This window comes from Podarcis liolepis (genome assembly GCF_965112155.1).
Source record: "Podarcis liolepis genome assembly, chromosome: 3".
NCBI classification, from domain to species: domain Eukaryota; kingdom Metazoa; phylum Chordata; class Lepidosauria; order Squamata; family Lacertidae; genus Podarcis; species Podarcis liolepis.
The window spans coordinates 107,848,141-107,872,647 of NC_139557.1; the positions used below are offsets into that span (position 1 = coordinate 107,848,141).

General features: G+C 44.6%; 1 protein-coding gene across 10 annotated transcripts in view; it reads left to right on the forward strand.

Annotated features, from left to right (window-relative positions):
• SLC8A1 (solute carrier family 8 member A1) overlaps positions 1 to 21,527 on the forward strand; it is a 301,894-nt gene extending 280,367 nt beyond the window's left edge. For all 10 annotated transcript variants that reach the window (XM_083494236.1, XM_083494238.1, XM_083494240.1 and 7 more), the window contains 2 exons: positions 5,683 to 5,958; positions 16,896 to 21,527. In XM_083494236.1, coding sequence (XP_083350362.1) covers positions 5,683 to 5,958; positions 16,896 to 17,272 — 653 coding nt within the window. In that variant the 3' untranslated portion in view covers positions 17,273 to 21,527. The remainder of the gene's footprint in view (positions 1 to 5,682; positions 5,959 to 16,895) is intronic.
• The last annotated feature ends 2,980 nt before the right edge of the window (positions 21,528 to 24,507 follow it).

The following is a 24,507-nucleotide window of genomic DNA, read 5'->3' on the forward strand; positions in this document are numbered from 1 at the left end:
AGTAATAATAGATTTCATCCCGGTGATTCTGCTTTTCACAAGCTTGGTTCTCAGTAATGTTTACTCAGCTAACAGGAAGCAAGACATTTCACAAGTATGTTAAAATGAGCCCAATAGTCACTCAAGGGGAAAGTCCCTCATCCTCTTCATGGAACAGTCCTTTGCATTCGCAGCATCTTCAGCCATGTCTTTTGCTTGCAGAACTCACTTCAAAGGAAGGGGCGTTGTGCTGAATTCTGTATCTAGCCATTTCCATCAGCCTTTTGTTTCTTAATGCCCAGGGAGCCGCTGAACTAAGTTCTTTTAATATTAACCTAAACAATAGATTGCTCGTAATAGCTTGGTGCTTGATTCCCCTAATGGATTTTTGTTGTCCTGGCCCCTCATCTCTCTCCATAATGTACTTTGACAGAATTAAGCATCAAAAGATTTCCAAGGTGAGCTGGGAGGGTGACTCTATACTTATTCATACAAAGGTGGTTGTGTTCATGCAGGGTTTGGGGGGGGGGTTTCTTGGTAAATGCTTGAAATCTTAGTGCTTTCAAAAGTACTTAAAGCACTTTAAAGGAGCTCTTGCCACCACCACCCACAGCAAGCTCTGTGATAGCCGGAAATTTCATAATCCCAGAACATATGAAAATCTGAAAATTTTGAAACCATGCTAGCAAACTGTTGCCTTTGTGCATAATCCTCACATGCATGATGTGCCAAGCAGCATTCATTGTGAGTTTTGCTTCGTAGTTCTCCCATCCCTCTCATTGGGGTTGTCATGCATGTCAGCCTCTTGTGACCCCCTCATGCGTAGGACATGTGTTAAAATTATTCAATAGATGGATAAAATGATCGCTAAAAAATCATAGATTACCTAACTGCTAGGGCGTCTGCTGGTTTATCATAATGCAAATAATGCAGAGTGAGGTGGCACTTAAACTGTCGTTCAGCCTAGACCAGGGGTAGGCAACCTAAGGCCCGGGGGCAGGATGTGGCCCAATTGCCCTCTCAACCCGGCCCATGGATGGTCCAGAAATCAGCGTGTTTTTACATGAGTAGAATGTGTCCTTTTATTTAAAATGCATCTCTGGGTTATTTGTGGGGCCTGCCTGGTGTTTTTACATGAGTAGAATGTGTGCTTTTATTTCAAATGCATCTCTGGGTTATTTGTGGGGCATAGGAATTCGTTCATACTTTTTTTCAAAATATAGTCCGGCCCACCACATGGTCTGAGAGACAGTGGACCGGTCCCCTGCTGAAAAAGGTTGCTGCCAGGGGTCTGGACACTGAGATCCAGCTCCAAGGGCCTTCTGGTGGTTCCCTCGCCGCGAGAAGTGAGGTTACAGGGAACCAGGCAGAGGGCCTTTTCGGTAGTGGCGCCCACCCTGAGGAATGCCCTCCCAAGGAAAGAAGATGTCAGGGAGATAAGTAACTATACACGCTTTAGAAGATATCTGAAGGCAGCCCTGTATAGGGTAGTTTGTAATGTGTAATGTTTGACCATGTTTTTGTATATGCTGGAAGCCACTCAGAGTGGCTGAGGCAATCCAGTCAGATGGGTGGGGTACAAATAATAAAAATAAAAAAATATTAAACTCTTTCTCGCCAATTAACCATTCTTCCCCACAATCCTCAGCTAACCCCACCCCACCCCGGCTAGTCCCCACCCCTCAGCCAAGCATATTTCTGAGCTCACAATCACCTGGAAAAAAATATTCACTTGGGGAGTCGTGGTGGTGAAGAATTAGCAGGCAGGTGATGGATTAAACATACCAACCTCTAATTCCCCCCTATGAATTCCTCAACACAATTCTGGGATTCCTATGATGTCTACCTATACATATTTATCTGGAAGTAAATCCTACTTTCCTTCCGAGTAGGCCTGCATAGAATTGTACTCTTAATTTTCCCTGTTTGTAGGATTTTGCCATTCTCTGTTGACTTACAAAGCCCTCCCAACGCAACAACATTATTTCTGGCTATTCCAGAGTAGATTGAGAGTGAACTGTTGGAGATCTGTTGACTATTGTCACTAACCAGGAAGGAAGGATTTATGTTGTGTGTGTTTGGCGAGGTGCAGGTTTCTTTCTGCACTGCAAGCACCGCTACATTAAGGGGAAAACAGAGTGGCATTTTCCTTTCTTTGCAATAAAACGGATCATTACCCTACTGAGAAAATGTGGCAGCCACACAGCGAGGGCACCTGAATGCTCCAGGCTTTAACAGCTGTCCAGTGTACTCCTCCTCCTCCTCCCTTTTTGTAAGATTATATAAGCTGGTTCTCTACAATGCATCAAGAACAATCATTGCACCTGCTTGACACAAATGGGGGGAAAGTAAAAATGTTCTGTAACAGGTGGCCTTGTGGGTCAGGCAGAGAGGCTGGAGTCATTGGTGTGAGGACAGAATGGCCACTCCGCTACGCCCCATTTTCAGACATTATGTGGGGCAAATAAGGAAATATAGCAACTTGCAGAGAACAATAGCAAAGTGGGTTCAGCTGGAAGAAAATTACATGGGAGTGGTTGGGAAGAGGGGCTTGTGGGGTCAGAGAGACATCCCACCCCCTATGTAGTCTTTTGCTCTTCAGTCATGCTAGGACCCCGTTCCCTGGGGCATTTCTGTATTTAAAAAGACAGGCTTCTCCACTGTCACATGTAGTTTGCCCATAGAGGTATAAGGTTTGTGTAATATTTTTTTAAGCAGTGAGGTCTACTCTGGAAGCATCTTCGTTACAATCAGTCCAACATACCTTTCCTCTCCAGAGTTAAGCTCAATGGAGTGGGGCAGTGTGAATCTGCAAGTTTGATACAGAAGTCACAGGGTACAGCTTCTCCTCCCATAATCACCAGTTCTCAGAGTAGGAACATTATGAGGGTGGGGGAGAGAGATAGATATATATTACCTGTGTGGTTTAATTAATAAAAGAATTGGCTGGATCCCTAGATCCAAACCACGGGGCTAAACACACTCTCCAGTAAGAGAGCCCCAGCAGAGTTTAAAAGTCACAAAATGTGCAGCGACAATGATGTGTTGGGAATAGAGTTTGTTAGACCCTTTAAGTACCCTGTTTAGTTCACTTACAGCACTCGCCCTTCAAAATGAACAGATCACACCATTAGTAAGTCTAAAATGCTTTACTTGCAAACTGCAAAGGTCAGATTCATGTGTTATTCCATGCAGCAGCAAGAAGAACACAGGGTTACAAAATACAGAGTAATACTTCTGACCAGACGTGTTAGCCAACTTCTTCACCGGTGGTGAGGGGGGAATGATCTGAGTCTAGCAATATAGTTCTATGGTCTAAATCAGTGTTCCCCAACCTTGGGCCTCCAGCTGTTTTTGGACTACAACTTCCATCATCCCTCGCTAGCAAGACCAGTGGTCAAAGATGATGGGAATTGTAGTCCAAAAACAGCTGGAGGCCCAAGGTTGGGGAACACTGGTCTAAATCACTTCATGCCTTAACCAGCCCTAAGCTTGATAGTTATATTTAACTGCGATTCCCCACGCCTTATTCATTGAGACACTTTTAAATAAAACAGGTGTGTTGGGTCTAGGGATAAGGGAGACACTCTGTTCAGCTCACATTTTTAATGCCCAACTCAGACTTCCTAAAACAACACATGAACTGAAATATCCGTCAATCAGAGCACTTCAATTAAAAAATGTATATTAGAGGAAAGTGTGCATAACAATGCATGTCTCAATGAAAATAATATTTTAAAAATGCATTGCATTAAGGAAAATTGCTTACAAAAAAGTCTATACGAGACAAAATTGCATACAAAATGAGTCCATTCAGAGAAAAAATACTAAAACGCTGACAGATTTTCATGAGGGCTCTTTTAAAAGTATCTGCAAATTGGTGCAGAAATGGGGCAAACTGAACTTAAGAGAGGAAAGCAGAGAGACTGAAAGAAACCATAATTGACAGGTTCATCCATCTCTAACTGGGTTCATGCTCTGCTACACCAAGCAGCAAGGGAAGAAAGATGTGTTTGTAATTGGGACACTGCTGAGAAATGCAATGAATTTAATGGAACTTTTAAAACTCTTTGGGATATTTAACAGTTGAATTTTACCTATTGCTCCTCTGCAGAACCATCCAAGAAGAGTGAGTAACGTGTTTGTGTGTTTTGTTCTTTTCTCTCTCCTTTTATTGCTCCTTTTCTGCTCTTACTTCCTTTACCTCTTTTCTTTACAATTTCAGGTGGTAGGCTGGTTAACTGGGGGTGGGGAATTTTTTTTGGCTTGGGAGGTGTGTGACGGCGTGGGGTGTGTGCTACTTTGTGTTTCCATTGCATGTATGGTTTTCTCATTGCTGATGGATCGTTTAATAAAACAGTACCAACCTTTATTAACAAAAATTAAATTGAAAAGCCAGAAAATAGCCACATTCAAAAATCAAAATAAAAACCATAAACCATTGCGCCCACATCACTACTACCTGCCAGTGCTGCAGAGAAACAAGTTATGATTCCTAGTTTTGCTTTGCATTCAAATCAGGCATCATGGGTTTTTGATCCAAGAAACCACAGTCTACAGTCCAGGTTTGTTCTTGATCCTAGTTTATTGGAGCAAAACATACAATAATCCCCATTTGGGATGTAATGCTAAGCTAGGATTCATAGTTTGCTCCCACTATATGCTAGTGGGGAGGAGCGAAACATGAGCACACATTCATGGTATGCCATTAACTATGGTTTACTTTGACCTGAGATTTCAAGTGAAGCGGGGGAATAGAGGTGTGCAAAATAATGCAAAGCACTGGAAAAATAAATAGAGATAAAGCATTAGGTGATTGATCACGAGGGCACAATTTTCATCTGTGGGTTGTGAGTTAAAGCCATGCTTTATGCAATATGAACTGAAAATTAAAATATTAAAGATGGCCTTTCCTTGTAACCATGAGTGATAACCTTTGTTTATTAAGCTGCATGCTACCTTCCTTCGGTTTGTTAAAAAGGCACCTATGGTAAGGCTGTGCTTAATATGTAAATATTTATATGTATATATTCAGTTAATGAGTTGAAAGAATATATCTGTTTGACAGTCCTGTTTGAAAAACCAGCCTTGCATATGTGCCTCCGCAGAACCTCTTCTTTTAAACATAATCATAATTATCCTGATTCTGTGAAATGTTGAGGTGATGGACAGTGAACATAATGCAAAGAAACCACCTTATTTGTCTGCTTCATTACAGCAACAACAACATGTGGATTTTTGTGTACCAACAGCTTTGGGGAGGGCCAGGTGTGCGCTGTGGGTAGTGAGGCAGTGTGCCATTTGGAAATCCTGTCGCACCGTCAACCAAAATGGTTCAGGCCACAAGCGCCACGGGCAGAAATAATAATAAAGTATATGAATATATAAAACCACCTTATGTGGACTCATATCATTGCTCTGTCTAAGCCAGTTCTGTCCACTCCAGTTGGTACCTCTGGCACCTTTTCCAACCGTGGTATTTAACAGCATCCCCCAGCCTCCGGGTGCTTTCAACTACAACTCCCATCACCCCCAGCCACCATGGCCACCATGGAGTTGTAGGCTACAGGGACCAGGTTGGGGAAGACTGCTATCTGTGGAGCATCCAGCATCAATGGGATGGTAGTGTACGCCAGCTGCAAGTGACTAGAAAAGCCAGTTTTCCACTGACGCCTCTCCCTGCATTGTTGCTCATTTTTCCAGGAGAGGACGATGACGACGACGAATGTGGGGAAGAGAAGCTGCCCTCCTGCTTTGACTATGTGATGCACTTTCTGACCGTCTTCTGGAAGGTCCTTTTTGCCTTTGTCCCCCCTACGGACTACTGGAATGGTTGGGCTTGTTTTGTTGTGTCCATCTTAATGATCGGCCTTCTGACTGCGTTCATCGGGGACTTGGCGTCCCATTTTGGCTGCACCATTGGGCTGAAGGATTCTGTGACTGCAGTCGTGTTCGTTGCATTGGGGACTTCAGTGCCAGGTAAAAAAAAAGAGAAAGAAACAACACCAAAAATGCAAATATAGTCACAATAATTTCGTGCCTTGCCAATGTTTTTCATGCCATCGTACACTGCTGTGCGGGGGGGCGGGGATCCCAAGAGACCTGGCAGCAGTCCAGGATTTTCCATCTGGACTGTGTGTCTATGCAATTTGTAACACAGATTGTAGGAGGAAGATTTAGTTAACAATTATCAACCCATTTATTTGCAAAACAATTATTTTAGAACCAAGCGGGTTATTCCAGAATATGTAATGGGCTGCTTGCAACCTTAGTCCATTTACTTCCAAGTAGCCTTAGTTAAATTGTAAGGAGTATATTACTTGTTCTGTGAGTCATTTTGTAAAAATGCACATAGCAGTAGGTTCTGGGGAGCCAAATCGGAAGGGTAGTAAGGAGAGAATTAACCTTCCTGCTACCAATAAGACATTCCCTTTATGCACAGAGCAGCTTGGGGCAGATTGGTTTTTGTCAGGATTGGGTGGAAGCTTAAACTACTACTCCCTGCTCCCCACAGACCCAATTCTGATCAGGAGGCCCAAATGCTGCCGTTTGTATTTTTTAAGCCATTCATTAAACTATACATTTAGTGTCATGAGTCGTTTGGCCCATATACATACAAGAGACTCCTGATGATTCAGATGACGCTCAGTTAATCAATTGCAGAGGAGAGCACTGAATGAACCTTATGTATTGTTTGCACACACTTGTCCCCCGGTTTGGAGCACATGCGTCAAATTTTAGGCTGCGTATTAAAACCTTACACAAGAAATCAGGGGAAATAATCAGGTCAGAGAACAATAAAAGGCATTAAACAAAACAAAAAACATGTTCTTGAGCAAGAGATCTAAATATTTTCTGCCAACCAGATATTTACATATTAACCCCAGAATCTAATGGAAGAGTCCTCATAAGAATTTGAAGTAATTGCTGTGTTTCGTGTTGCTTTTCTCCAAATATATATTTGATGAGTGCGTAACCAAAGACAGAGATGAGGAGTGTGTGGCCCTCTAGTTTTTGCTGGACTCCCAACTCCCATCAGCCCCAGCCAGCATGGAAGCCACTGTCTTGTCACACAGGGGGGAAAGAGCGAGGATAAAATTTGATGCCCGCAAAGCCACATAAGCAAGGCACCAGAGATTCTCCTATTAAAGCCCCATTTAAATGAGCGAGAGCAGTGCAGTAGTGCTGCTGTCAGAACAGCTCTTATCCATCAGCCACATGTGTTGAAATCCATCACGTTCAAGGGAGCTATATGCAAAATATGTTAGCTGCGTGCTGAAAAAAATCCCCAGGGGCCTAAGTCTTTTACGCTGGGCACCATTCACAGTGGCAGTGGTTCTTAAGCTGTCGCCCCACATGCTAAAGAGGTAACCCACTTCCCACTTTAAATCTAGGCTGAAGAGCAGTGTGCGTCTTTCAGTATGAGCTGGAGTTTGTCTTATTCCAGGTCCAAATTCTTTGTTCATCTAACATAGAATTATCTGCATCGGCTGCTTGTTCTTTTGGACACTGCAGGGTTTCAAGCAGAGAAGGAACTTTCCCATCCACTGTTACCTGACCCTGTTAAGGGGAGGCACCGTAGTTTGACCCTGCGACCACCTACCTTTGAAGCATAAGCTATGCTCCCTCTCTCAAGTGTTGCTTCCACCAGCAGCAGCAAGTGCAGTAGGCACTTCAAACAAAACAACCTTCTTTCACCCTGTGTGCAGTTCTCCATGCACTCATGCCACATATACCAGTGTGTCCTAGCAGTAAAGGGCAAATTTAGAGGCTGAGTTTTAATGCAAAAAATTTTGAAAGTCTTTTACCATGTGGTGTCCATGAAGACATGCAGTGATCTGCAAAAAGCAAGTAAACTAGAATAGTCGTTCTCAGTACGGGAGAGATTTTAAGAAGCATTTGCCCATTACTGTTCCATCTGATATGAATTACCTCTGCCCACTGAGCTGCCAGCACTGGACCGATCTGTAACATCATATGTCAAGGAAGGAGTCCAGGATATACAGTGGACGCTCGGGTTGCGAACGTGATCCGTGCAGGAGGCACGTTCACAACCCACAGCATCCGCAACCCACGCGTCTGCACATGCGCAGGTTGCAATTTGGCGCTTCTGAGCATGCGTAAAGCGCAATTTAGAGCTTCTACACATGTGCAAGCGCTGAAACCCAGAAGTAACCGTTCCAGTACTTCCGGGTTTGGCGCAGTGCGCAACCTGAAATCGCACAACCCGAAGTGTCTGTAACCTGAGTTATGACTGTAGCTAATTCCCAAGCCAGCTCTGTCCCTGTTCCAGTTAGCATGGCAATGGCTCTTCCCGTGTAGTTTTGGGTTTAGTGTTTTTTTCCAAGCAGTGCTGAAGGACACACACTGCAGCCCTTCGCTTGCCACTAAGGCATGTGCCTCCAAGGGCTGATGGACTCCAGTTCCCATCAGCCCCAGCCAGCTCTGGCAGGTGATCAGGAAAGATGGGAGTTGCAGCCCACCAATTTCTGGAAGCTCTCAGGTTCCTCACAAATGTAAAAAGGGGAAATACTGGATGCTAAGCTACACACACTTTTGCACTGTGAAGAGCATAACAATACTGACCTCCATTGCAGGGACATTTTGAGGATCACCAGACTAATGCATGTGACCTGCTTTGAACACTTGGAAAGTGTTGTCTAAGAGAGATGGACCTGCTCTGCAAAATCTGTGGGTTCTGGGGCTGTGCTAGGACAAAGAGGAGGTGACTTTGTTAGCATTTGTCTCACCCTCCAATCCATCCTAACTCCGACCTGTGGATCTGTTATATAAAGCTATATTTGCATGAGAACTGAGAGGTCATTCAGTCTGAGGGAAAGGTTTCATGGCTGGGTTGTTTTCAGGAACAGTTCTTCCAAAAATATCTCATGCCATCTATCATGTATCTCTCATATGCTGGAAGCAAGATTCTGTGTGTGTGTGTGTGTGTGTGTGTGTGTGTGTGTGTGTGTGTGTGTGTTCTCCTAGCATCCCCAAACATGCAAAGCTTTTTTCCCCCACTTCAAAGCAGCTTCAGCCAACCTTTCATTTCTGAATATAACAGCCACTTTCTAGCATGTTCATACACAATTCCTGAAAACAGAGTGGCATTTAGCATCGGGGGCTGTCTTTTGCTGCGGGAACAGCTAATGAAACTCTCTTTTAATGACTATTGAAATAGTCACGTTACTTTGAAAGAGCAAACTCGTTATGAAACTTGTCGCAGTCTCTAAAAATTACTTACACTTCTGTAAGCCTGTTAAGGGCTGAGGCGCTTACAGAAGGGAAGAGGGCTACTCTGCAGCGGGATGGTGACATTTAACTGCATTGCAAATGCGCAGCACAACATCAAAACCAAGTAACTTGCCATAAAAAGCTAAGCCAAGGGGATTTCCAGCCACCCCCCGCCGCCAAGCAGTCATCACTTACCCTAAGAAAATATGCAGATTATAAATGATCAGCCTGACAATAATCTTTTCTACAATGAAAATGACAGCTTAATCCTTGAACAGGCATCTATAACCATCCCCATTCTCTGTGAAGGCATACCATTAATAAATGACACTTTACTTAGACTAAATTTGCAATGTAGCCTCATTTATTAATTGCTGCTTATTTCTGTAGCGTAAATTCACATCGTAATAATGCCTGCATATTGATACAGCAATTCAAAATGTTCCAAGGGATTCAGTAAATATTAGCTCTTTAATCCTTACAACAACAACCCTAGGTAACCTCACTAGGAGAGGGTACCTGTGGCCCTCCAGATGCTTTTGGCTACAGTTCACATCCTGTTTGACCCCAGGCAATGCTGGCTGGGGCTGATGGGAGATGGAGTCCAACAGTTTTTGCGACATCACAGGTTCCCCATCCTTGATACACCGCCATAGCAAGATTCCATCTGCCTGCCTAATTCTAACTGACTGGGCTTTGAGCAGAGAAGCGCCGTACAGTGGTGCCCCGCAAGACGAATGCCTCGCAAGACGGAAAACTCGCTAGACGAAAGAGTTTTCCGTTTTGGAGGTGCTTCGCAAAACGAATTTCCTATGGGCTTGCTTTGCAAGACGACAATGTCTTGCAAGTTCCTGCGGGGTTTTTTTCCTTTTCTCCCCCTTTTTTCTAAGCCGCTTATCAGCTGATCCGATTAGCCGATAAGCCGCTAATCCACTAATCCGTCAATGGGCTTGCTTCGCAAGACAAAAAAACCGCTAGACGAAGAGAATCACAGAACGGATTCTTTTCGTCTTGCGAGGCACCACTGTATCAGCATCATGGAGCGTAGCAAATTAATCAGTTTAACAAGGGACAAACATTTTAACCATTCCTTTTCTTTGTTGAATATTTATTCATTCGTTCATTTTACTTATTATCGCCCTTAGTCTAAGGATCACAGGGTGTAAATCACACTGTTCCAGGTTGAAGTTAACTCTTTATTAGCAAAAACAGAATTGGCACAGGAGTGTCAGGCCTAATGAGCACAGCAACTCCTCTCCAGTAGGTCTTGCCCCCATGAAGCAGTTGCTCAGACTGAAGGTTCCCCACCTCCCCACAGCTGCCTAAGTCCCCCTCCTCTCCAGGTTTTTTCCCAAGCAACCAGAGACTGCGCCTGTGTGTCACCAATCTCTCCTCCACCATCTTCATACCTCTTCTGGTTCCGGGAAACAAGAGGGTAGGGGAACTTGTTGCAGCAGGAGGGGAAGACACCCATGGCTCTTCACCAGCCCGACTCATGCCTGCCTCTTGGCCTCCATCCTCTCCCTCACCTGATTCAGCTTCCGCATCTGATTCTGGATGTCTTTCTATCACAAACTTTCTCTGCTCCCTAAGTCCCATGACCTCCTCAGCTTCCAGCACCTCCTTTCCCCAGTCTTCTCCCTCTTCATTGTCCCACCACCAATCCCCAGGCTCATTGTCTTCTTCCCCTAGGGGTTCCTCAACTGGTTTCTCCCACCATTCCTCTGCATCCAGCTAGTCCATGACCCAAGGCGGTTTACAATATAAATATCCACTCCTTCTTCCTCTGTCTGCACCGGTTTGTAATTATACCTTTACTTTTGTTTTACTGCCAGTAGAAAGGGGCATTTAAAATCAGCCAGAAACCTCAAATGTTGCCATGTATAATCGCCCCATAGCAAGAGAGCACCTGTTCAGGGTTCTAGCTAGGCAACCAGTCAAATGCTCCTCCAGAGCCCTCTAGGAGGAGTGGGGTTCTGAGCTACCATGCATAGGATTGTGCTGTAAGTTGCAAGCACAGCACCAGTTGCATTGATGGTACCTAGTTTTTGGCAAACGAACTTATAGGCATCTCATCATGTTGAAACAGCCGAGCTGATCTTGGAGTGGAACACATTAATAAGCCAAGTAATTGAACTATCCCTATGAGTCATTCAAGTGCAACAGCAAAGTGAATATAATATATTATCAAGTTCCCGTTTGAGAGACTGGATTCCTTAGCAGATTGCAATAACATTTTATGACATAATTTAATTCCACTGACCTCAATGAATAATGAGGTGGTGCTTAAATCATGTGTAAATAATGTTTATTACCATTTTTTAAAAACAAAAAAAACCCATGACTTTTAAAATATATAGAATATCCCATTAAATGATATAAAGAGTGCAGCAGCAGCAACAGACTACATAAAGTACGGTGAAAGAATAAGGCCAGGATTTGGGGATATATGCTTCAACGTATCTCCTTACTCACTGGGGTAGGGTGCCAACAAAGTGGCTAAATTCTACAGCAGATTTCTCTGGCAGATGCTTTGTCCTTTAAATTTTAAATGAATTTTCTTATTCATCAGCTTTGCAACTCTACGATCTTGCAGAAATGTTTATTACAGTTGGATCCATCCATAACACACAACTCCACTCCCCCATCCCATCACTTTTGTTAAACACTTGTTCCGTTCCGTCACTCTGAATGTGCAGAGATCTTTTTGTACCTGTGTGCATGCAGCTTAAAAATAAATAAATCACAAGAAATAGGCAAAATTTACTGGGTTCTACACAGCATGCTTCAGTATGGGCGAAATAGTGGTTTGTGCTTACAACATTCATATCCATTTGGGTTTGTTTTCATTTTCTAAAATTTAATACAGAAGTCCTGCACAAGACTTGATATGTAGCTATACTGACATTCTCTGTTTATATACTGCAGTGACAATCTCCAAGGTAATCCCCGACACATGTTGAGATCCTGAAAGAACTTGGTTGTTGACATTCCAACAGCACGCGGCAATTGGTGGAAATAGGTGTACATTTGGATTGCCAGAAACAAAGGGTAGCCCTAGCTAATGTTAGACCTACTCAAGAGTTGAGCCACTGAAATTGATGGTCATGGCTAACATAGGTGCATTAATTTCAAGGGGTCAGCTTTGAGTAGAACTTAAGATACAACCCAAAATGGCTAGGTTGCACTCAGGTGAGGAGCAAATAAAAATAAAATAAAAATAGGAATGTGGTGATGGAGACCCAAATATCACCACATGCATAACAACCCGCTCACCACAAAAAGTGTGCTAATGAACCTTCACACTAGCTGTGTTAGGGGGCTTGCAATTCTGCCCTTTACTGCATAATCACATTATTCTTTTCAATTTTTTCAAGGCCTCAGCTGGTTAGAGTGTGGCACTTATAACTCCAAGATTGCAGGTTCAGTCCCTGTTTGGGACAGCTGCATATTCCTGCATTTCAGGGGGTTGGACTAGATGACCCTCAGGGTCCCTTCCAAATCTACAATTCTATGATTCTAATTCTATGGTGTAGTTCAGCATTTGCTGGTATCTCAGGATCCCCCCCCCCCAACATTTCATGGTAGACAGTAAAACTACATTGAACCACTTTATCATACCCTACCACAAAAAAAAACACAACTTGTGAGGGAGAGGCTGAAAAAAGACTGAGAGACCTTCAGTTGTCTGGAGAATAAGACCAACTGATACTACTACAATAATTATTTATGACTTATACCCCGCCCATCTGATTGACTTACCGCAGCCACTCTGAGCAGCTTCCAGCATAATATAAAAACACATGGAGACATCAAACATTTAAAAAATTCTGCTATCCCAATTTCATGGCAATCTGCCTAGGTAATAACCAACATCTGCTTTGATGCTCCCATTAGAAGTACACTTACCGATTTTCCAAGTTAAAATGAAATCTGGATTAAATATTTTTTTAAAGGTACAGGGTGGCATTTTGATGACATCATATGGATTTTGATGACATCATATGGCATCATATGGATAATGCAAGGGGGGGAGGTGTTTGTCTAGAAGCACCCTAAATGAGCCACAACTGCACAACATCAGTTTTCAATGACTATCAGAGAGCAACTCTTTTGTAGCATTTTTCAAATTGAAATGGCAAGGGCTGCTCTTGCCACCTACACCCTTTTTTTTTTTTACTATAGAGGTCAAACAAAGCCCAACAGTGGGCGTCTTTCATGAGCAATGCAAGAGGCGATCTTACAGTGCCATCCGATACGAGTCTATTGCTCAGTTCAATGCGTCGTAATAATAATAATAATAAAATTTTATTTATATCTCGCCCTCCCCAGCCGAAGCCGGGCTCAGAGAGGCTAACAACAGTAAAATAACACAACATTCTAAAATCATTTCAATATAAAATCAGATCAAAACAAATTAACGGCAACCATTGGGCTAGAGTTCTGTGAGGATTGCCAAAGGGGGGGGGGGCCAGGCTGAGCCCTGGCCAAAGGCCTGGTGGAACAGCTCTGTCTTGCAGGCCCTGTGGAAAGATGTCAAGTCCCGCAGGGCCCTAGTCTCTTGTGACAGAGCGTTCCACCAGATTGGAGCCACAGCCAAAAAAGCCCTGGCTCTGGTTGAGGTCAGCCTAACCTCCCTGTGGCCCGGGAGCTCCAAGATGTTTTTGTTTGAAGACCGTAAGGTCCTCCGTGGGACATACCAGGAGAGGCGGTCTCGTAGGTACGAGGGTCCTAGGCCATAAGTCCCAGGTGTATAGGAATGCAGGCTCAATCTTGTGTTTTTTGCAGGTGCATGACTGATCCATAAAATCACCCTCTCCTGTGTCTGAAAAATAGTCCCTGGGCCGTGGCCCTAACTGTGAGGGAGTGTCTGTCAGAAACTCCTGTGTCTGCCACATCAATATCCACAGAGGAGCCGAGTAATTCTGACATCAATTATGAAGCATAATTCTTAAGTTGTTGGGGTGCTGCTGAGACAAAAGTGTGGCAAGATTGCCTTTTTCCTTTCCTACAGCAATTATAGAAATTTCCAGTGTGCTATTTTTATGGGTAAAAGCAGCTTTTGAATTTCACTGTAAATTAACTTTCTTGCTATATTTATTTGGCCTTTTCTTTCCCTGGGAAAGAAGAGCTTAGCTGCCAGCTGGGATTTCATAATTCTGCTTTCAAAACTCCATGGGAAGAACATGTTTCTGAAACTTCTTGTGCTGGCGGGGAGCAGTTTTAAACAACCACTGTTTTTTTCATGAGCTATTCTTTATCTCCCTTTTACCCAGGTTGACCTGGGAGTGCTTAAGTGCATTAAGTAATCACTTTGTTGAACAGTTTGCTGCATCGTCTTTGATCACCCCCAAACCTTCCTAAAAATATTGACTTATGCATTTTGGGTTGGTTTTAAATGACACTTTTTTTCCTCTAATGAAATGGATATTTATTTGTTGTTGGAGTACCACAAAGTCAACAGATGGCTGTAAAGATAAAATATTGGGATAGGTGGGAAATAACCAACACTGGTTGAAAGTGCAGAGAAGGCGACTCAGTGTAGACTTAGTACGTAGTAGTAGTAGTAGTAGTAGTAGTAGTAGTAGTAGTAATTAGAGGCAACTCAAAGCAATGTAATTCTGTGCCCCTCTAAACTATGGTTTGCAAAGTAGCAACCAGCCTCAGGAAAGAGTGCTTCCTTTGCCCTGCTCTTCTTCCCCCCTTTGTAGAGTAACATCCCTCCTCTCTTCCTATGCAGGTGTTAAATATGGCTTCAGGTTACATGTGAGCTGGTGTGATGTAGTGTCTAAGGACAGAGCTATGAATAAGAAAGTAGCTGGTTGATTTAAATCTCTTCTCTGCCATGAGAGCTCAGGCTTTCTCTCAGGGTCAACCTATTCATCTGCAATAGAGAGGATAATGAGACTGACTTACAAGGCTGTTGGTAAAGACTGCAACCCAATAATGAATGTAAAATGCTATACTGGCAACTCCCCCCTTTCTTGTTGTTGTTTAGTCATTTAGTCGTGTCCAACTATTCATGACCCCATGGACCAGAGCACGCCAAGCACCTTACACAGGGGGTTATATTCTGGGGCCCCACACGCATAAGTAAAATCACGTAAAGTAGGGAGCACTCCTTAAGCTCCTCTTTTTACCTGCTCTCCATGCTCATTTTCTTTTATACAATACATTTGCTTCCAGATTTCCAGAAAGGGCAGGGAACAGTGCGTCCAAACCCTCTGCAATTCAGCTTCCTCCTGCCCAACAGCTATTGAGTGGGGTAGCGCAGCAGCAGTGAGAGCTCCCACGTGCCATTTTGGAACCCATAAGGTTCCTTTATTTGTGGAGTTTTGACTCACTAACATCCTCTTCCGGCTCTGGGGTTTGAATTGAATTATTTATTTATTTTATATGGCGCCATGCGCATGAGTTGATCATGAGCAACTGGGAGTTGCTTCTACAAATGTTAATGGTTATTATTACTGACAAAACCCACGTTAACCATGGGTCACTTGTGCTAGAAACCATGGCTTGGAATTGATTTTGGAATCACGGCCACATGGGAATTCTGTTGTGTTAACCATGGTTATCAAGATGTTCCCCAAGGCCAGCAACCGGTTTGTAAAGCATCATTTGCAGGGCACTATCCTTACCAGGCGCAAAATTGAATCGATTGTTAGAAAAAGTGGGTGCCTTCACCATGGGTCACACCTCGTAACCTTTGAAAGGGAAATTTGCGTGGAATAAATCTGTAAACTGAAGGTGCTGTTTATCCTTTTCATCTGCCTTTCCTCCGGCTATTATAAGAGAAGTGAGAAGCAAGAGTGCAGGTCACCTAAATATCTGCATATTGGTGCTTGCTTAAAACCAAACCCTCTCATAGACTCCTGTGGCTTTTGAAAGGCAAATCATCTTTGGATGGGATCTAGAAGGTGAGAGAGAACATGCAAATAAGAATGTATTCAAACTTTCAAGCAGCTTTCTGCGACTTATTCTCATGGGAAGCTACCATAGAATAGGGCTGTGCATATTCCATTTTCAGATAAGACCCCCTTTATGCCTGAATCTGGCTACTTTAGGCTTGCAGTCTGAGGTTCCTGCTCTGAGAGGATCTCAGTTTTTCAACTGAGACTGGATGCTTAGCAACTAAGCTTTCCTGCAGGTTGACTTTGGTTTCATGTTTAAATTGATGGCTGAGTTAAGCTGGTATGTGAATTAACCATGGGCATGCTGGAGGGCACGGGAAATATGCATGCAACAAGACTGCTAGCACATTTGCAAAGCTAAGCAGGGTACAGATGATTTCAAATTGGATGGGGGACAGCGTGTTGAGATTCCTGCATTGCAGGGTGTTGGACTAGATGGGCCTCCAACTCTACAATTCTATCATTCTATGTGTATATGTTGTTAGTGAATTAACCCTGTACTTGCTATAAAGGTGGTTGGGAAATTAAACAGCAAAGTAGAGGAGGCTGTACTCTGTGAAAATGAGGAGGAACAAATCTGAGAGTCTACCCCGGAAGCCTATCGGTGTATATTTATGTGACAAGGCAAGTTGCAAAGACCAGTTCACACCGCAAAGGACGTTGCATTGCTAAGCAAGTTGCCTCCCGCTTTGCCCTAATATGCCGCCACCAAGCCCCTTGGGGTGGCAAACAGGTGCAAGATTAACAACGGTGTTTCTTTTCACTCCGCAGACACGTTTGCCAGCAAGGTGGCAGCCACGCAGGATCAATACGCAGACGCTTCCATAGGCAACGTCACCGGGAGCAACGCAGTGAATGTTTTCCTGGGGATTGGTGTCGCCTGGTCCATCGCTGCCATCTACCACGCAGCCAACGGCAGGGCATTTGAAGTCCAACCAGGCACCCTGGCTTTCTCCGTCACCCTCTTCACTATATTTGCTTTTATCAGTGTTGGCGTGCTCCTCTACCGGCGGAGACCGGAGATTGGAGGTGAGCTGGGCGGGCCACGGACTGCCAAGATTCTGACCTCATGCCTCTTTGTGCTCCTCTGGCTCTTGTACATATTATTCTCATCTCTGGAAGCCTACTGCCACATACAGGGCTTCTAAAAGAACTATTGGAGAGAGCATCTATATGTATCTATATATACAGAGAGAGAGAAAAAGAGAGAGATAGTTATATAGATATAGATCTAATATTATTGAACTGAGGAAGAAAAGACATTTTGCCATGTTCACTTATCTACTGATGGAATGTAGCTTTGCGGTAGGAGTTTGGAACCTGCAGGACTCTCCACCAGGGGCAGCGTGATAGAGACGGAGGCACAGATGCAGGGCCATCTTTGCAACTCAACCTACAAGATCACGATGGAGTTACTTTCTATTTCCCCCTTCTCCTCCCCTAGATGAGGATTGATCCGATTGCAGTTGGGGGGGAGGGCCTTGATTGGAATGGCAAAAGGCCAGGTTCAGCTATATCGTATTGAGTGGATGACTTTTCCAAGGGGAGTTCTTGACTTTCTTACCGATATCTTTGTTGCCTTCTTCATAACTCAAGAATGAGCCGAATCATCGCCCTCAAAGAAAACATGTGAGTGTGGAGTGACATACACGGTCCGGGGGCTTTCTAGCCTCCATGCTGTTTTGGGGTGTGGTTGGTTGTTGTTGTTTTTTTGTATTCTTCCCCCTTTGCTGTCCAGCTATTAAGAGTACCTTACGTTGAAAACAACCACACAAATCCTCTTTCCCATTTTTTTTTTCCTTTTCTTTTGGAACTGTATTTATGATTGGTGCATCCAGTCCCCCTTTAAAAGAAAAACGATCTTCTTAGACAGCCTTTGACCAGCACTCCATTTGCTCCGAAACTGTGGAATTTACAGACACATGCCCAAAGCCCTAATGTCCAACTCCTGCTTCGCTTTTTTGTTCTCGCTCTGACGTGCCTCGTCAGATTTGTTTCACTTACCTCCTGTGCCCTTGCCCACCCTGCTGCCACTCTTCGCTGCTCTGCTCCTTCTCATGCTCCTCTTTGGGAATGCTTTCATGGTACTTGCTGTAACACTTTGCATGAAAGAAGCAAACCATAATCTGTAATATAGCATTGAATAGCGGTGATAGTCTGCTCAGCGATGCCGATTGAACACTGAAGATGCAAGTATGTGGTCTTTTTTCTCTCTCTCTCTTTCTTTCCACACTTTCCCTTTCCTTTTTAACAAACAGGACGAGAGGCAGGAAGTAGCTGGCAGTCCTTTGCTCTGCATAAGTGTCCTAAGAAGCAATAACCAAGAGATGTGTGGAAATGCGTGTGTTTTAAAAGGGAAAATTTGCGCAGAGTCTTAGGCCATTCTAGAAAGGGATCTTACCTGCCAGCCAAGCTTAGGATGAACTTGAACATAGGAACCTGCTTATACTGAGTCAGGCCAATGGCCCATCTAGCACAGTACTGTCTACTCTGACTGGCAGAGGCATCTTCCAGCTACCTACCATTTTTAACTCAAGAGTCCATGGATCAAACCTGGGACTTTCGGCATACAAAGCATAGGCTCTACCACTGAGTTACAGATGTGTAGAACATGCTTTGCATCTAGTCTGTATGAACTAAGTGGGTCTTAGCATTGCTCACGCTAAGTATGAGTAGCCATATCAAGCCCTAAATAAGCAGAATACCCTTGAGCTTTTCTTCAAGTGTCAGTTTCCCCTCCCCAATATATTTATGCTGTGTTTGTTTCTGTCTTTAAGAACCTGATGTGCCAACCCTTTGGCACCTTTGGCTTCAGCACTTTGAAAACCTGTACCCTGGTCCAGCCTTCATGAAGGGCACCTTGCAGACACAGTCAGATTTAGTCCCCTCCAATGGATGTTAAACATTCCACTACCCACCGATCTTCATTGTCCTAGCTAGGAAAAGTGGCAAATCTTGCATTGTCCAGCAGTGGATGCATTTTGTCCCTGGGAACTAGAAGGTGGACTCCTGCTATTTATTAGTTATTCATTGTGAGCTATAGACTCAGTCCTTGTACAATTGCACAGAGAGGTACTGAAACAGCTTTTGCTTTGGAAATGCCATCATCCAGCGCTCAGGTACAGAGGATGCTTGCTTTGTTGCTGGGTTGTTTGTTTTTTCCATCTCTCCCCATCCACCTTTCTTCCCCCGCACCTTTCTCATTTATCAGATCCCCACCCTGTCTCCAAGCTCTGGTGCTCGTGGAACAAGCCATTTAGAAAAGGATCAGAACAAGGGAAGTCAGCCAGTCTTAAGATACCACCAGGGTAGCATGGAAGGACCCTTCAAGGCATGGCTAGAGGGAACCAAAACCCTGTGGTGATTGTAAGGAAGGATCAGGACTACACATCAGGAGATCCAAAAATAGATGTGAAGGGGGCTGCTTGGCAGTCATGGGCCACTGTTGCTAGCTCTGTAAGACTGAGAAAATGCAGGAGTGGTGAGGAGAGAGAATTCTGACTGTAGCAGCTTGGAACTACTTGAGTGGAGACGAAAATGGGTACCCAGGGCTGAGCGAGGGGAGCTGTTCAAGAAAGCAACTGAATTGACACAGCAGAAAAGGGGAGATTAGGGAGACAGACCCTGCTGCAATAAATCAACTCTCCCACCCTAATAGAACAACAAGGTCCACTTGTTGGAGGTGTGCAGGAGCTCATCACCAATGCTTCCTTCCTCTTAAGCAAAGTCTATTTACAGGGGAACAGAAACACGGTCAATCTTTTTGGCAGACAAATGCACACAGTGTGTGCACCTTCCCTGGCCACATTAAAGCTAGTGGGTGTGCACTTCTGGAATTAAAAAAAAGACCCATGCAAACACTTCCTTAAGTGCAGTCCTGCATCTCAGTTGGGTGAGCAGTTCCGGAGAGAGCTAGGAGGATGGTTTTCAGGGTGGCGAGCAGCTGCCAACTGGAGGGAAGGCAAATCCATTCACACTTTTTATCTCCTAAAACAGTGATTCATGCTCAGGAGTGAGGTTGTTGGTCCATCTAGCTCAGTTCTGTCTACTCCCAGTGGAAGTGTTTCTCTGGGGTCTTGCACCAGACATGCCAGAGGCTGCAACCTTATGTGCAAAGCGTAACAGCTGTGGCTCTGTAGTGTGTGCGTGGCCTTATGATTTGAGTGATATTGCTTGGGGACAAAAGGAATTTGCAAGCCATGCCCCAAAACCCAAGCCCTAGTCTTTCTTCCGTTAGTACATCTAATGGCAGTATCAGGGAGCGTCCTTAGAGCCACATTATTTCCTCTATAGATTGACCCCAGACAACTGCTCTTCTCTCACACCGTGACACATGGAGTGATTTCCCCCCCACACACACACACACAAATATATATAATCACATGCCAGGAACAAAATGGTTGGGTGTATCCATTCTAAGAAGCAGGAGGGGGCAGATAGCAATAGACCACCTCCATCTTGTAAAGCAACAGGAAACTGTGTCCATGCACCTTAGCTGGACCAGAACACCAACTGCTATAGGATCATTTGTTAAACGTCAGAGGAATATCTAATTGTATCATTAACCCTATAATGACTGACTGGAGGATGTTGCAGGGGGAGGTGGGTTCTATCTTTGTATTAGCAGATTTCTTACTAGACTGTAGCCTCCAGATTCATTCAGATCCGTGGTATTTTTGCCAATGTAATGAATGAGAGGTGTGGAACGGCCCAGAGCCATGCTCGAGAGTTCCCTGTTCATTTTAAGTGGGGTGGGGGAAGAAAGGCAAGCTTTACATTCACATTTTGTTGTCCGTTGAAATGAAGGAGAAGCCCTGTGTACACAAAACACTTCCCTGCGCCTATCCTTCATTATCTGTGATTGCGGAAATAAACCACTGCTGGTCAAATCCTTAGTAGCTTCTTCTGGGCCAGCTGAAGTCTTGTGAATGAACTTTCCATCCGCATCACATGGTAAAAGGGACAGAGGTTAGCCTAGGCTTTTGCCCAGTCTGTGGAATGCTTGAGTTGTCCTGTTGTGAGTTTTTCTTTTTAAAATGGAGTGAATAATATTTCCCTCCCCACCCCCACACCCCGTAAAAAAAAAAAAAATCTTCACTTTTTGTGGATTTATTTTTCCTGTTTGGTTTCATTTGATTTGTTTGTTGGGGTGGGTGGGGGAGGGGAGAAAATTAAGCAACGATTGGGGTTGTTCAGGGATTATAATAATAATAATAATAATTAATATTATTATGGCTGTGTTTGTGTAAAATGATTTCATTTCATCTTGTTTGTTTGTTTTCCTTCATTTTTATTTGCGTGTATTGTGCACAGTAACGGAGAGGCAGTGAGTACACTGATTGTGATCAATGGTACACTGAGGCACAGAAAAAAAATAAAATTTATAATTGGTTCTGATTTGAACATTAGTACTGCTGCATTTTCCCTGTGCGTCTCATTTCTTCTTCCATTGACACCTCTCATTCATGTGTTTGTGTGTGTTTTTATTGTTATTTGATATGTTCCTTCCATGGTCTTAAGTCCTTAGTGGGCTCCTGCAAAGCCTGGGGTTTAGATGCAAGATATCTATTCAGAAAGACAGTATCCATGTTTTTCCCCCAGGCAGGTACAAAACATGATCAGAGAAATAGCCATGTTGCTGTCCATTTCCCCACAATTCACACACTCTTGTTCTATTCAGTACCCACTAATACACACACACACACACACACACACACACACACACACACACACACACTACAACTGTTAAGGCCACAAGCAGAGCTGAAGTCAGAAGACACAAGGCAAAACCAGGTGCTGGTGCTGAGGCAACATCCTCACACATCCCAAAGTCAAGATGCTCACTCAGAGAGTCACATCCCAAAGCTGGAGCTTTCTAGCGCCTGGTGGAGAAGGACTGGCCCTTGGCGGCAGCTGGCAATTATCAGGCAGGCTGCTGGTTGAGCCTCTGTGGTGCCTTTGAGCCACAGAGCTCCGTCTGCTGGAACTGCAGTGGAACCCAAACCCTGGGGGCAGAGGGACTAAGGCTCCAGCGCCTGACTGCTGGAAGTCTTGCCTCTAGACCAACATCGCTCTGGCATCTCCATCTTCCTTATGACTCCATCCTCCCTATGACTCCATTACACTGGATTGTTATGCCAATGGGGGTTCCCATTCCCATCTGAGGCCACTTATTGCTGCACCCAGCTGGGACAGGATCGGGGCTGAAACACTACTTAATAATTGCACACTCATGCAAGCGATGTGTTGAACCCTATACAGTGTTCTTGTTCCAAAGTAGGGCATACAACAGACGTGGACAGTGTCCACTGGCACATTGGGAATAAAACGTGGAACAATTTTAATTTAATTTTATTTTTCTTACTTTGTAGCTGTCACAGCTACAGAGTATAAAGTTTTTTTTTAATAATAATAAAAAGTGGACACTGTTCAGCTCATGGCTCAGAAACCAGCCGATACCTTGGTGCCAACATCCAAGGGGCTTATGTCAGTGTTTCCCAACCGGTGTTCCGCGGCACACGAGTGTGCCGTGAGACATCGGCTGGTGTGCCGCGAGATGCCTGGAGGGAGGCGGGCGAGTCGGGCGGCGAGAGGCGGGGCGGCGGCGGCGAGGAGAGGCCGCGCCTCCTGCTGCTGCCTGGCGCTCCTCCTCGCAGCCGGCAGCGCTGCCTGGGCGCCTCCGCGCGACTCTGCCTCGCTGGGTTTGGTCTCCCAGCAGAGACGGGTCACACGCGCCCCTCCCTCCCTCAGCCTGCGCGGAGGGAGAGCCAGAGAGAGGCATCGCTCCTGCGCTCCGAGGCGGATTGAGCGCAGCTGAGAGGAGCTGCCGAGGGAAAAAACTTTCACTTTTGTGCGTCCCTCCCGGCGTGACGCTGCGCGCTGACGTCACGGGGCGGGGCTTTAATGGTGGTGTGCCGCGAGATTTTTTTTCAGTAAACAGGTGTGCCGTTGCCCAAAAACGTTTGGGAAACACTGGCTTATGTAATGATGGATTCACACATCCCCATTTCCTCCAGTGGGATTACTGCATTTCTCACCTCCATGGTTTGCTTGTCTGAAACAGCCATTTGCTTCTCCCCGGGATAAGACTTTTCAAAGCAGGCAGGAAATGGCTGTCCATGGAAGGAAGGTTCACATGTGATTAATCACCACTTGAACAGGTTCTTCCATAGCAGCCATTCCTGGAAACCTCCTAAGCTTTAGCAGTCTGACATTTGCCTGTTAAAACGAATGGGAATCTTACCATCACCAAACTTTAGATGTTGTGGAGGCAAACCTGCAGCACCTGTGCTGCCAGTAGAAAAAGCACTGAGTTCTGTGACAGCAGAACGGGTTCCTTCAGAAGACTCTCCTTCCCCTTCCTTGGAGGTTTTTAAGCAGAGGTTGGGTGGCCGTTTGTCACGAATGCTTTAGTCGAGATTCCTGCATTGCAGGGGGGTTGGACTAGATCAGTGTTTCCCAATCTTGGGCCTCCAGCTGTTTTTGAACTACAATTCCCATCATCCCTGACCACTGATCTTGCTAGCTAGGGATGATGGGAGTTGTAGTCCAAAAACAGCTGGAGGCCCAAGGTTGGGAAACACTGGACTAGATGACCCTTGGACTAGGTGTCCCTTCCAACTCTAGCATTCTAGGATTCCTGGACTGGGAAATGGGGGCCACTGGTGTAGCTATGAGATAGTCAGGTATGCATTCCTGTGTGCCTCTCCTGTAACATCACATCATCTGCTGCCCAACTGAGAATTCACAGGGCGGAATACAGCCTTGCACAAGCGGAAGTCCACTTGCAGAATTGAACTTCCTCTCCTCCCTCTTGCAGGCACCCCAAAGATCTCCAGAGGTTTCCCCACCCCTCTGGAGCAGATTTTAAAGGTGCCCAAAGGACCACGGAGGAAGGGGAGGAAAGGAAGATATTCACGTCATCACCGTCTCTTCCACTTGCACACAGACAGCACTGGATACAACTCATAATACTTAATGCAGTCTCAGCAAGAAGAATAGCAATGATTTTATTTATCATTTATGCATCTTTGTTTTAAAACGTCAGTGGTGCTTTCAACCATGTAATGCATCTCATACTGGGCCAACACACATCTGATGCCTCAGGAGAGGGAGGAGAGAGAGAGAGAGAAAGTCCACCTGGCAGTAAAAATATAATAATAGTTTGCTGTGCTGTAATGATACTCCAAAATCTGCTGCCTGGATCATACCAAATCACTTCGTACATCTAGCCTTGACTTTGTGAAGTCACTGGTATTCCCATGTTACAGATGGGAAACTGAGGTTGGCAAAGGCCTGGTTGAGCTGTTAGTGTTAGTTATTTCCCACATCTCCCACATCTCACATTCCCACAGATCCCACATCTCATCTGCAATATTTGATT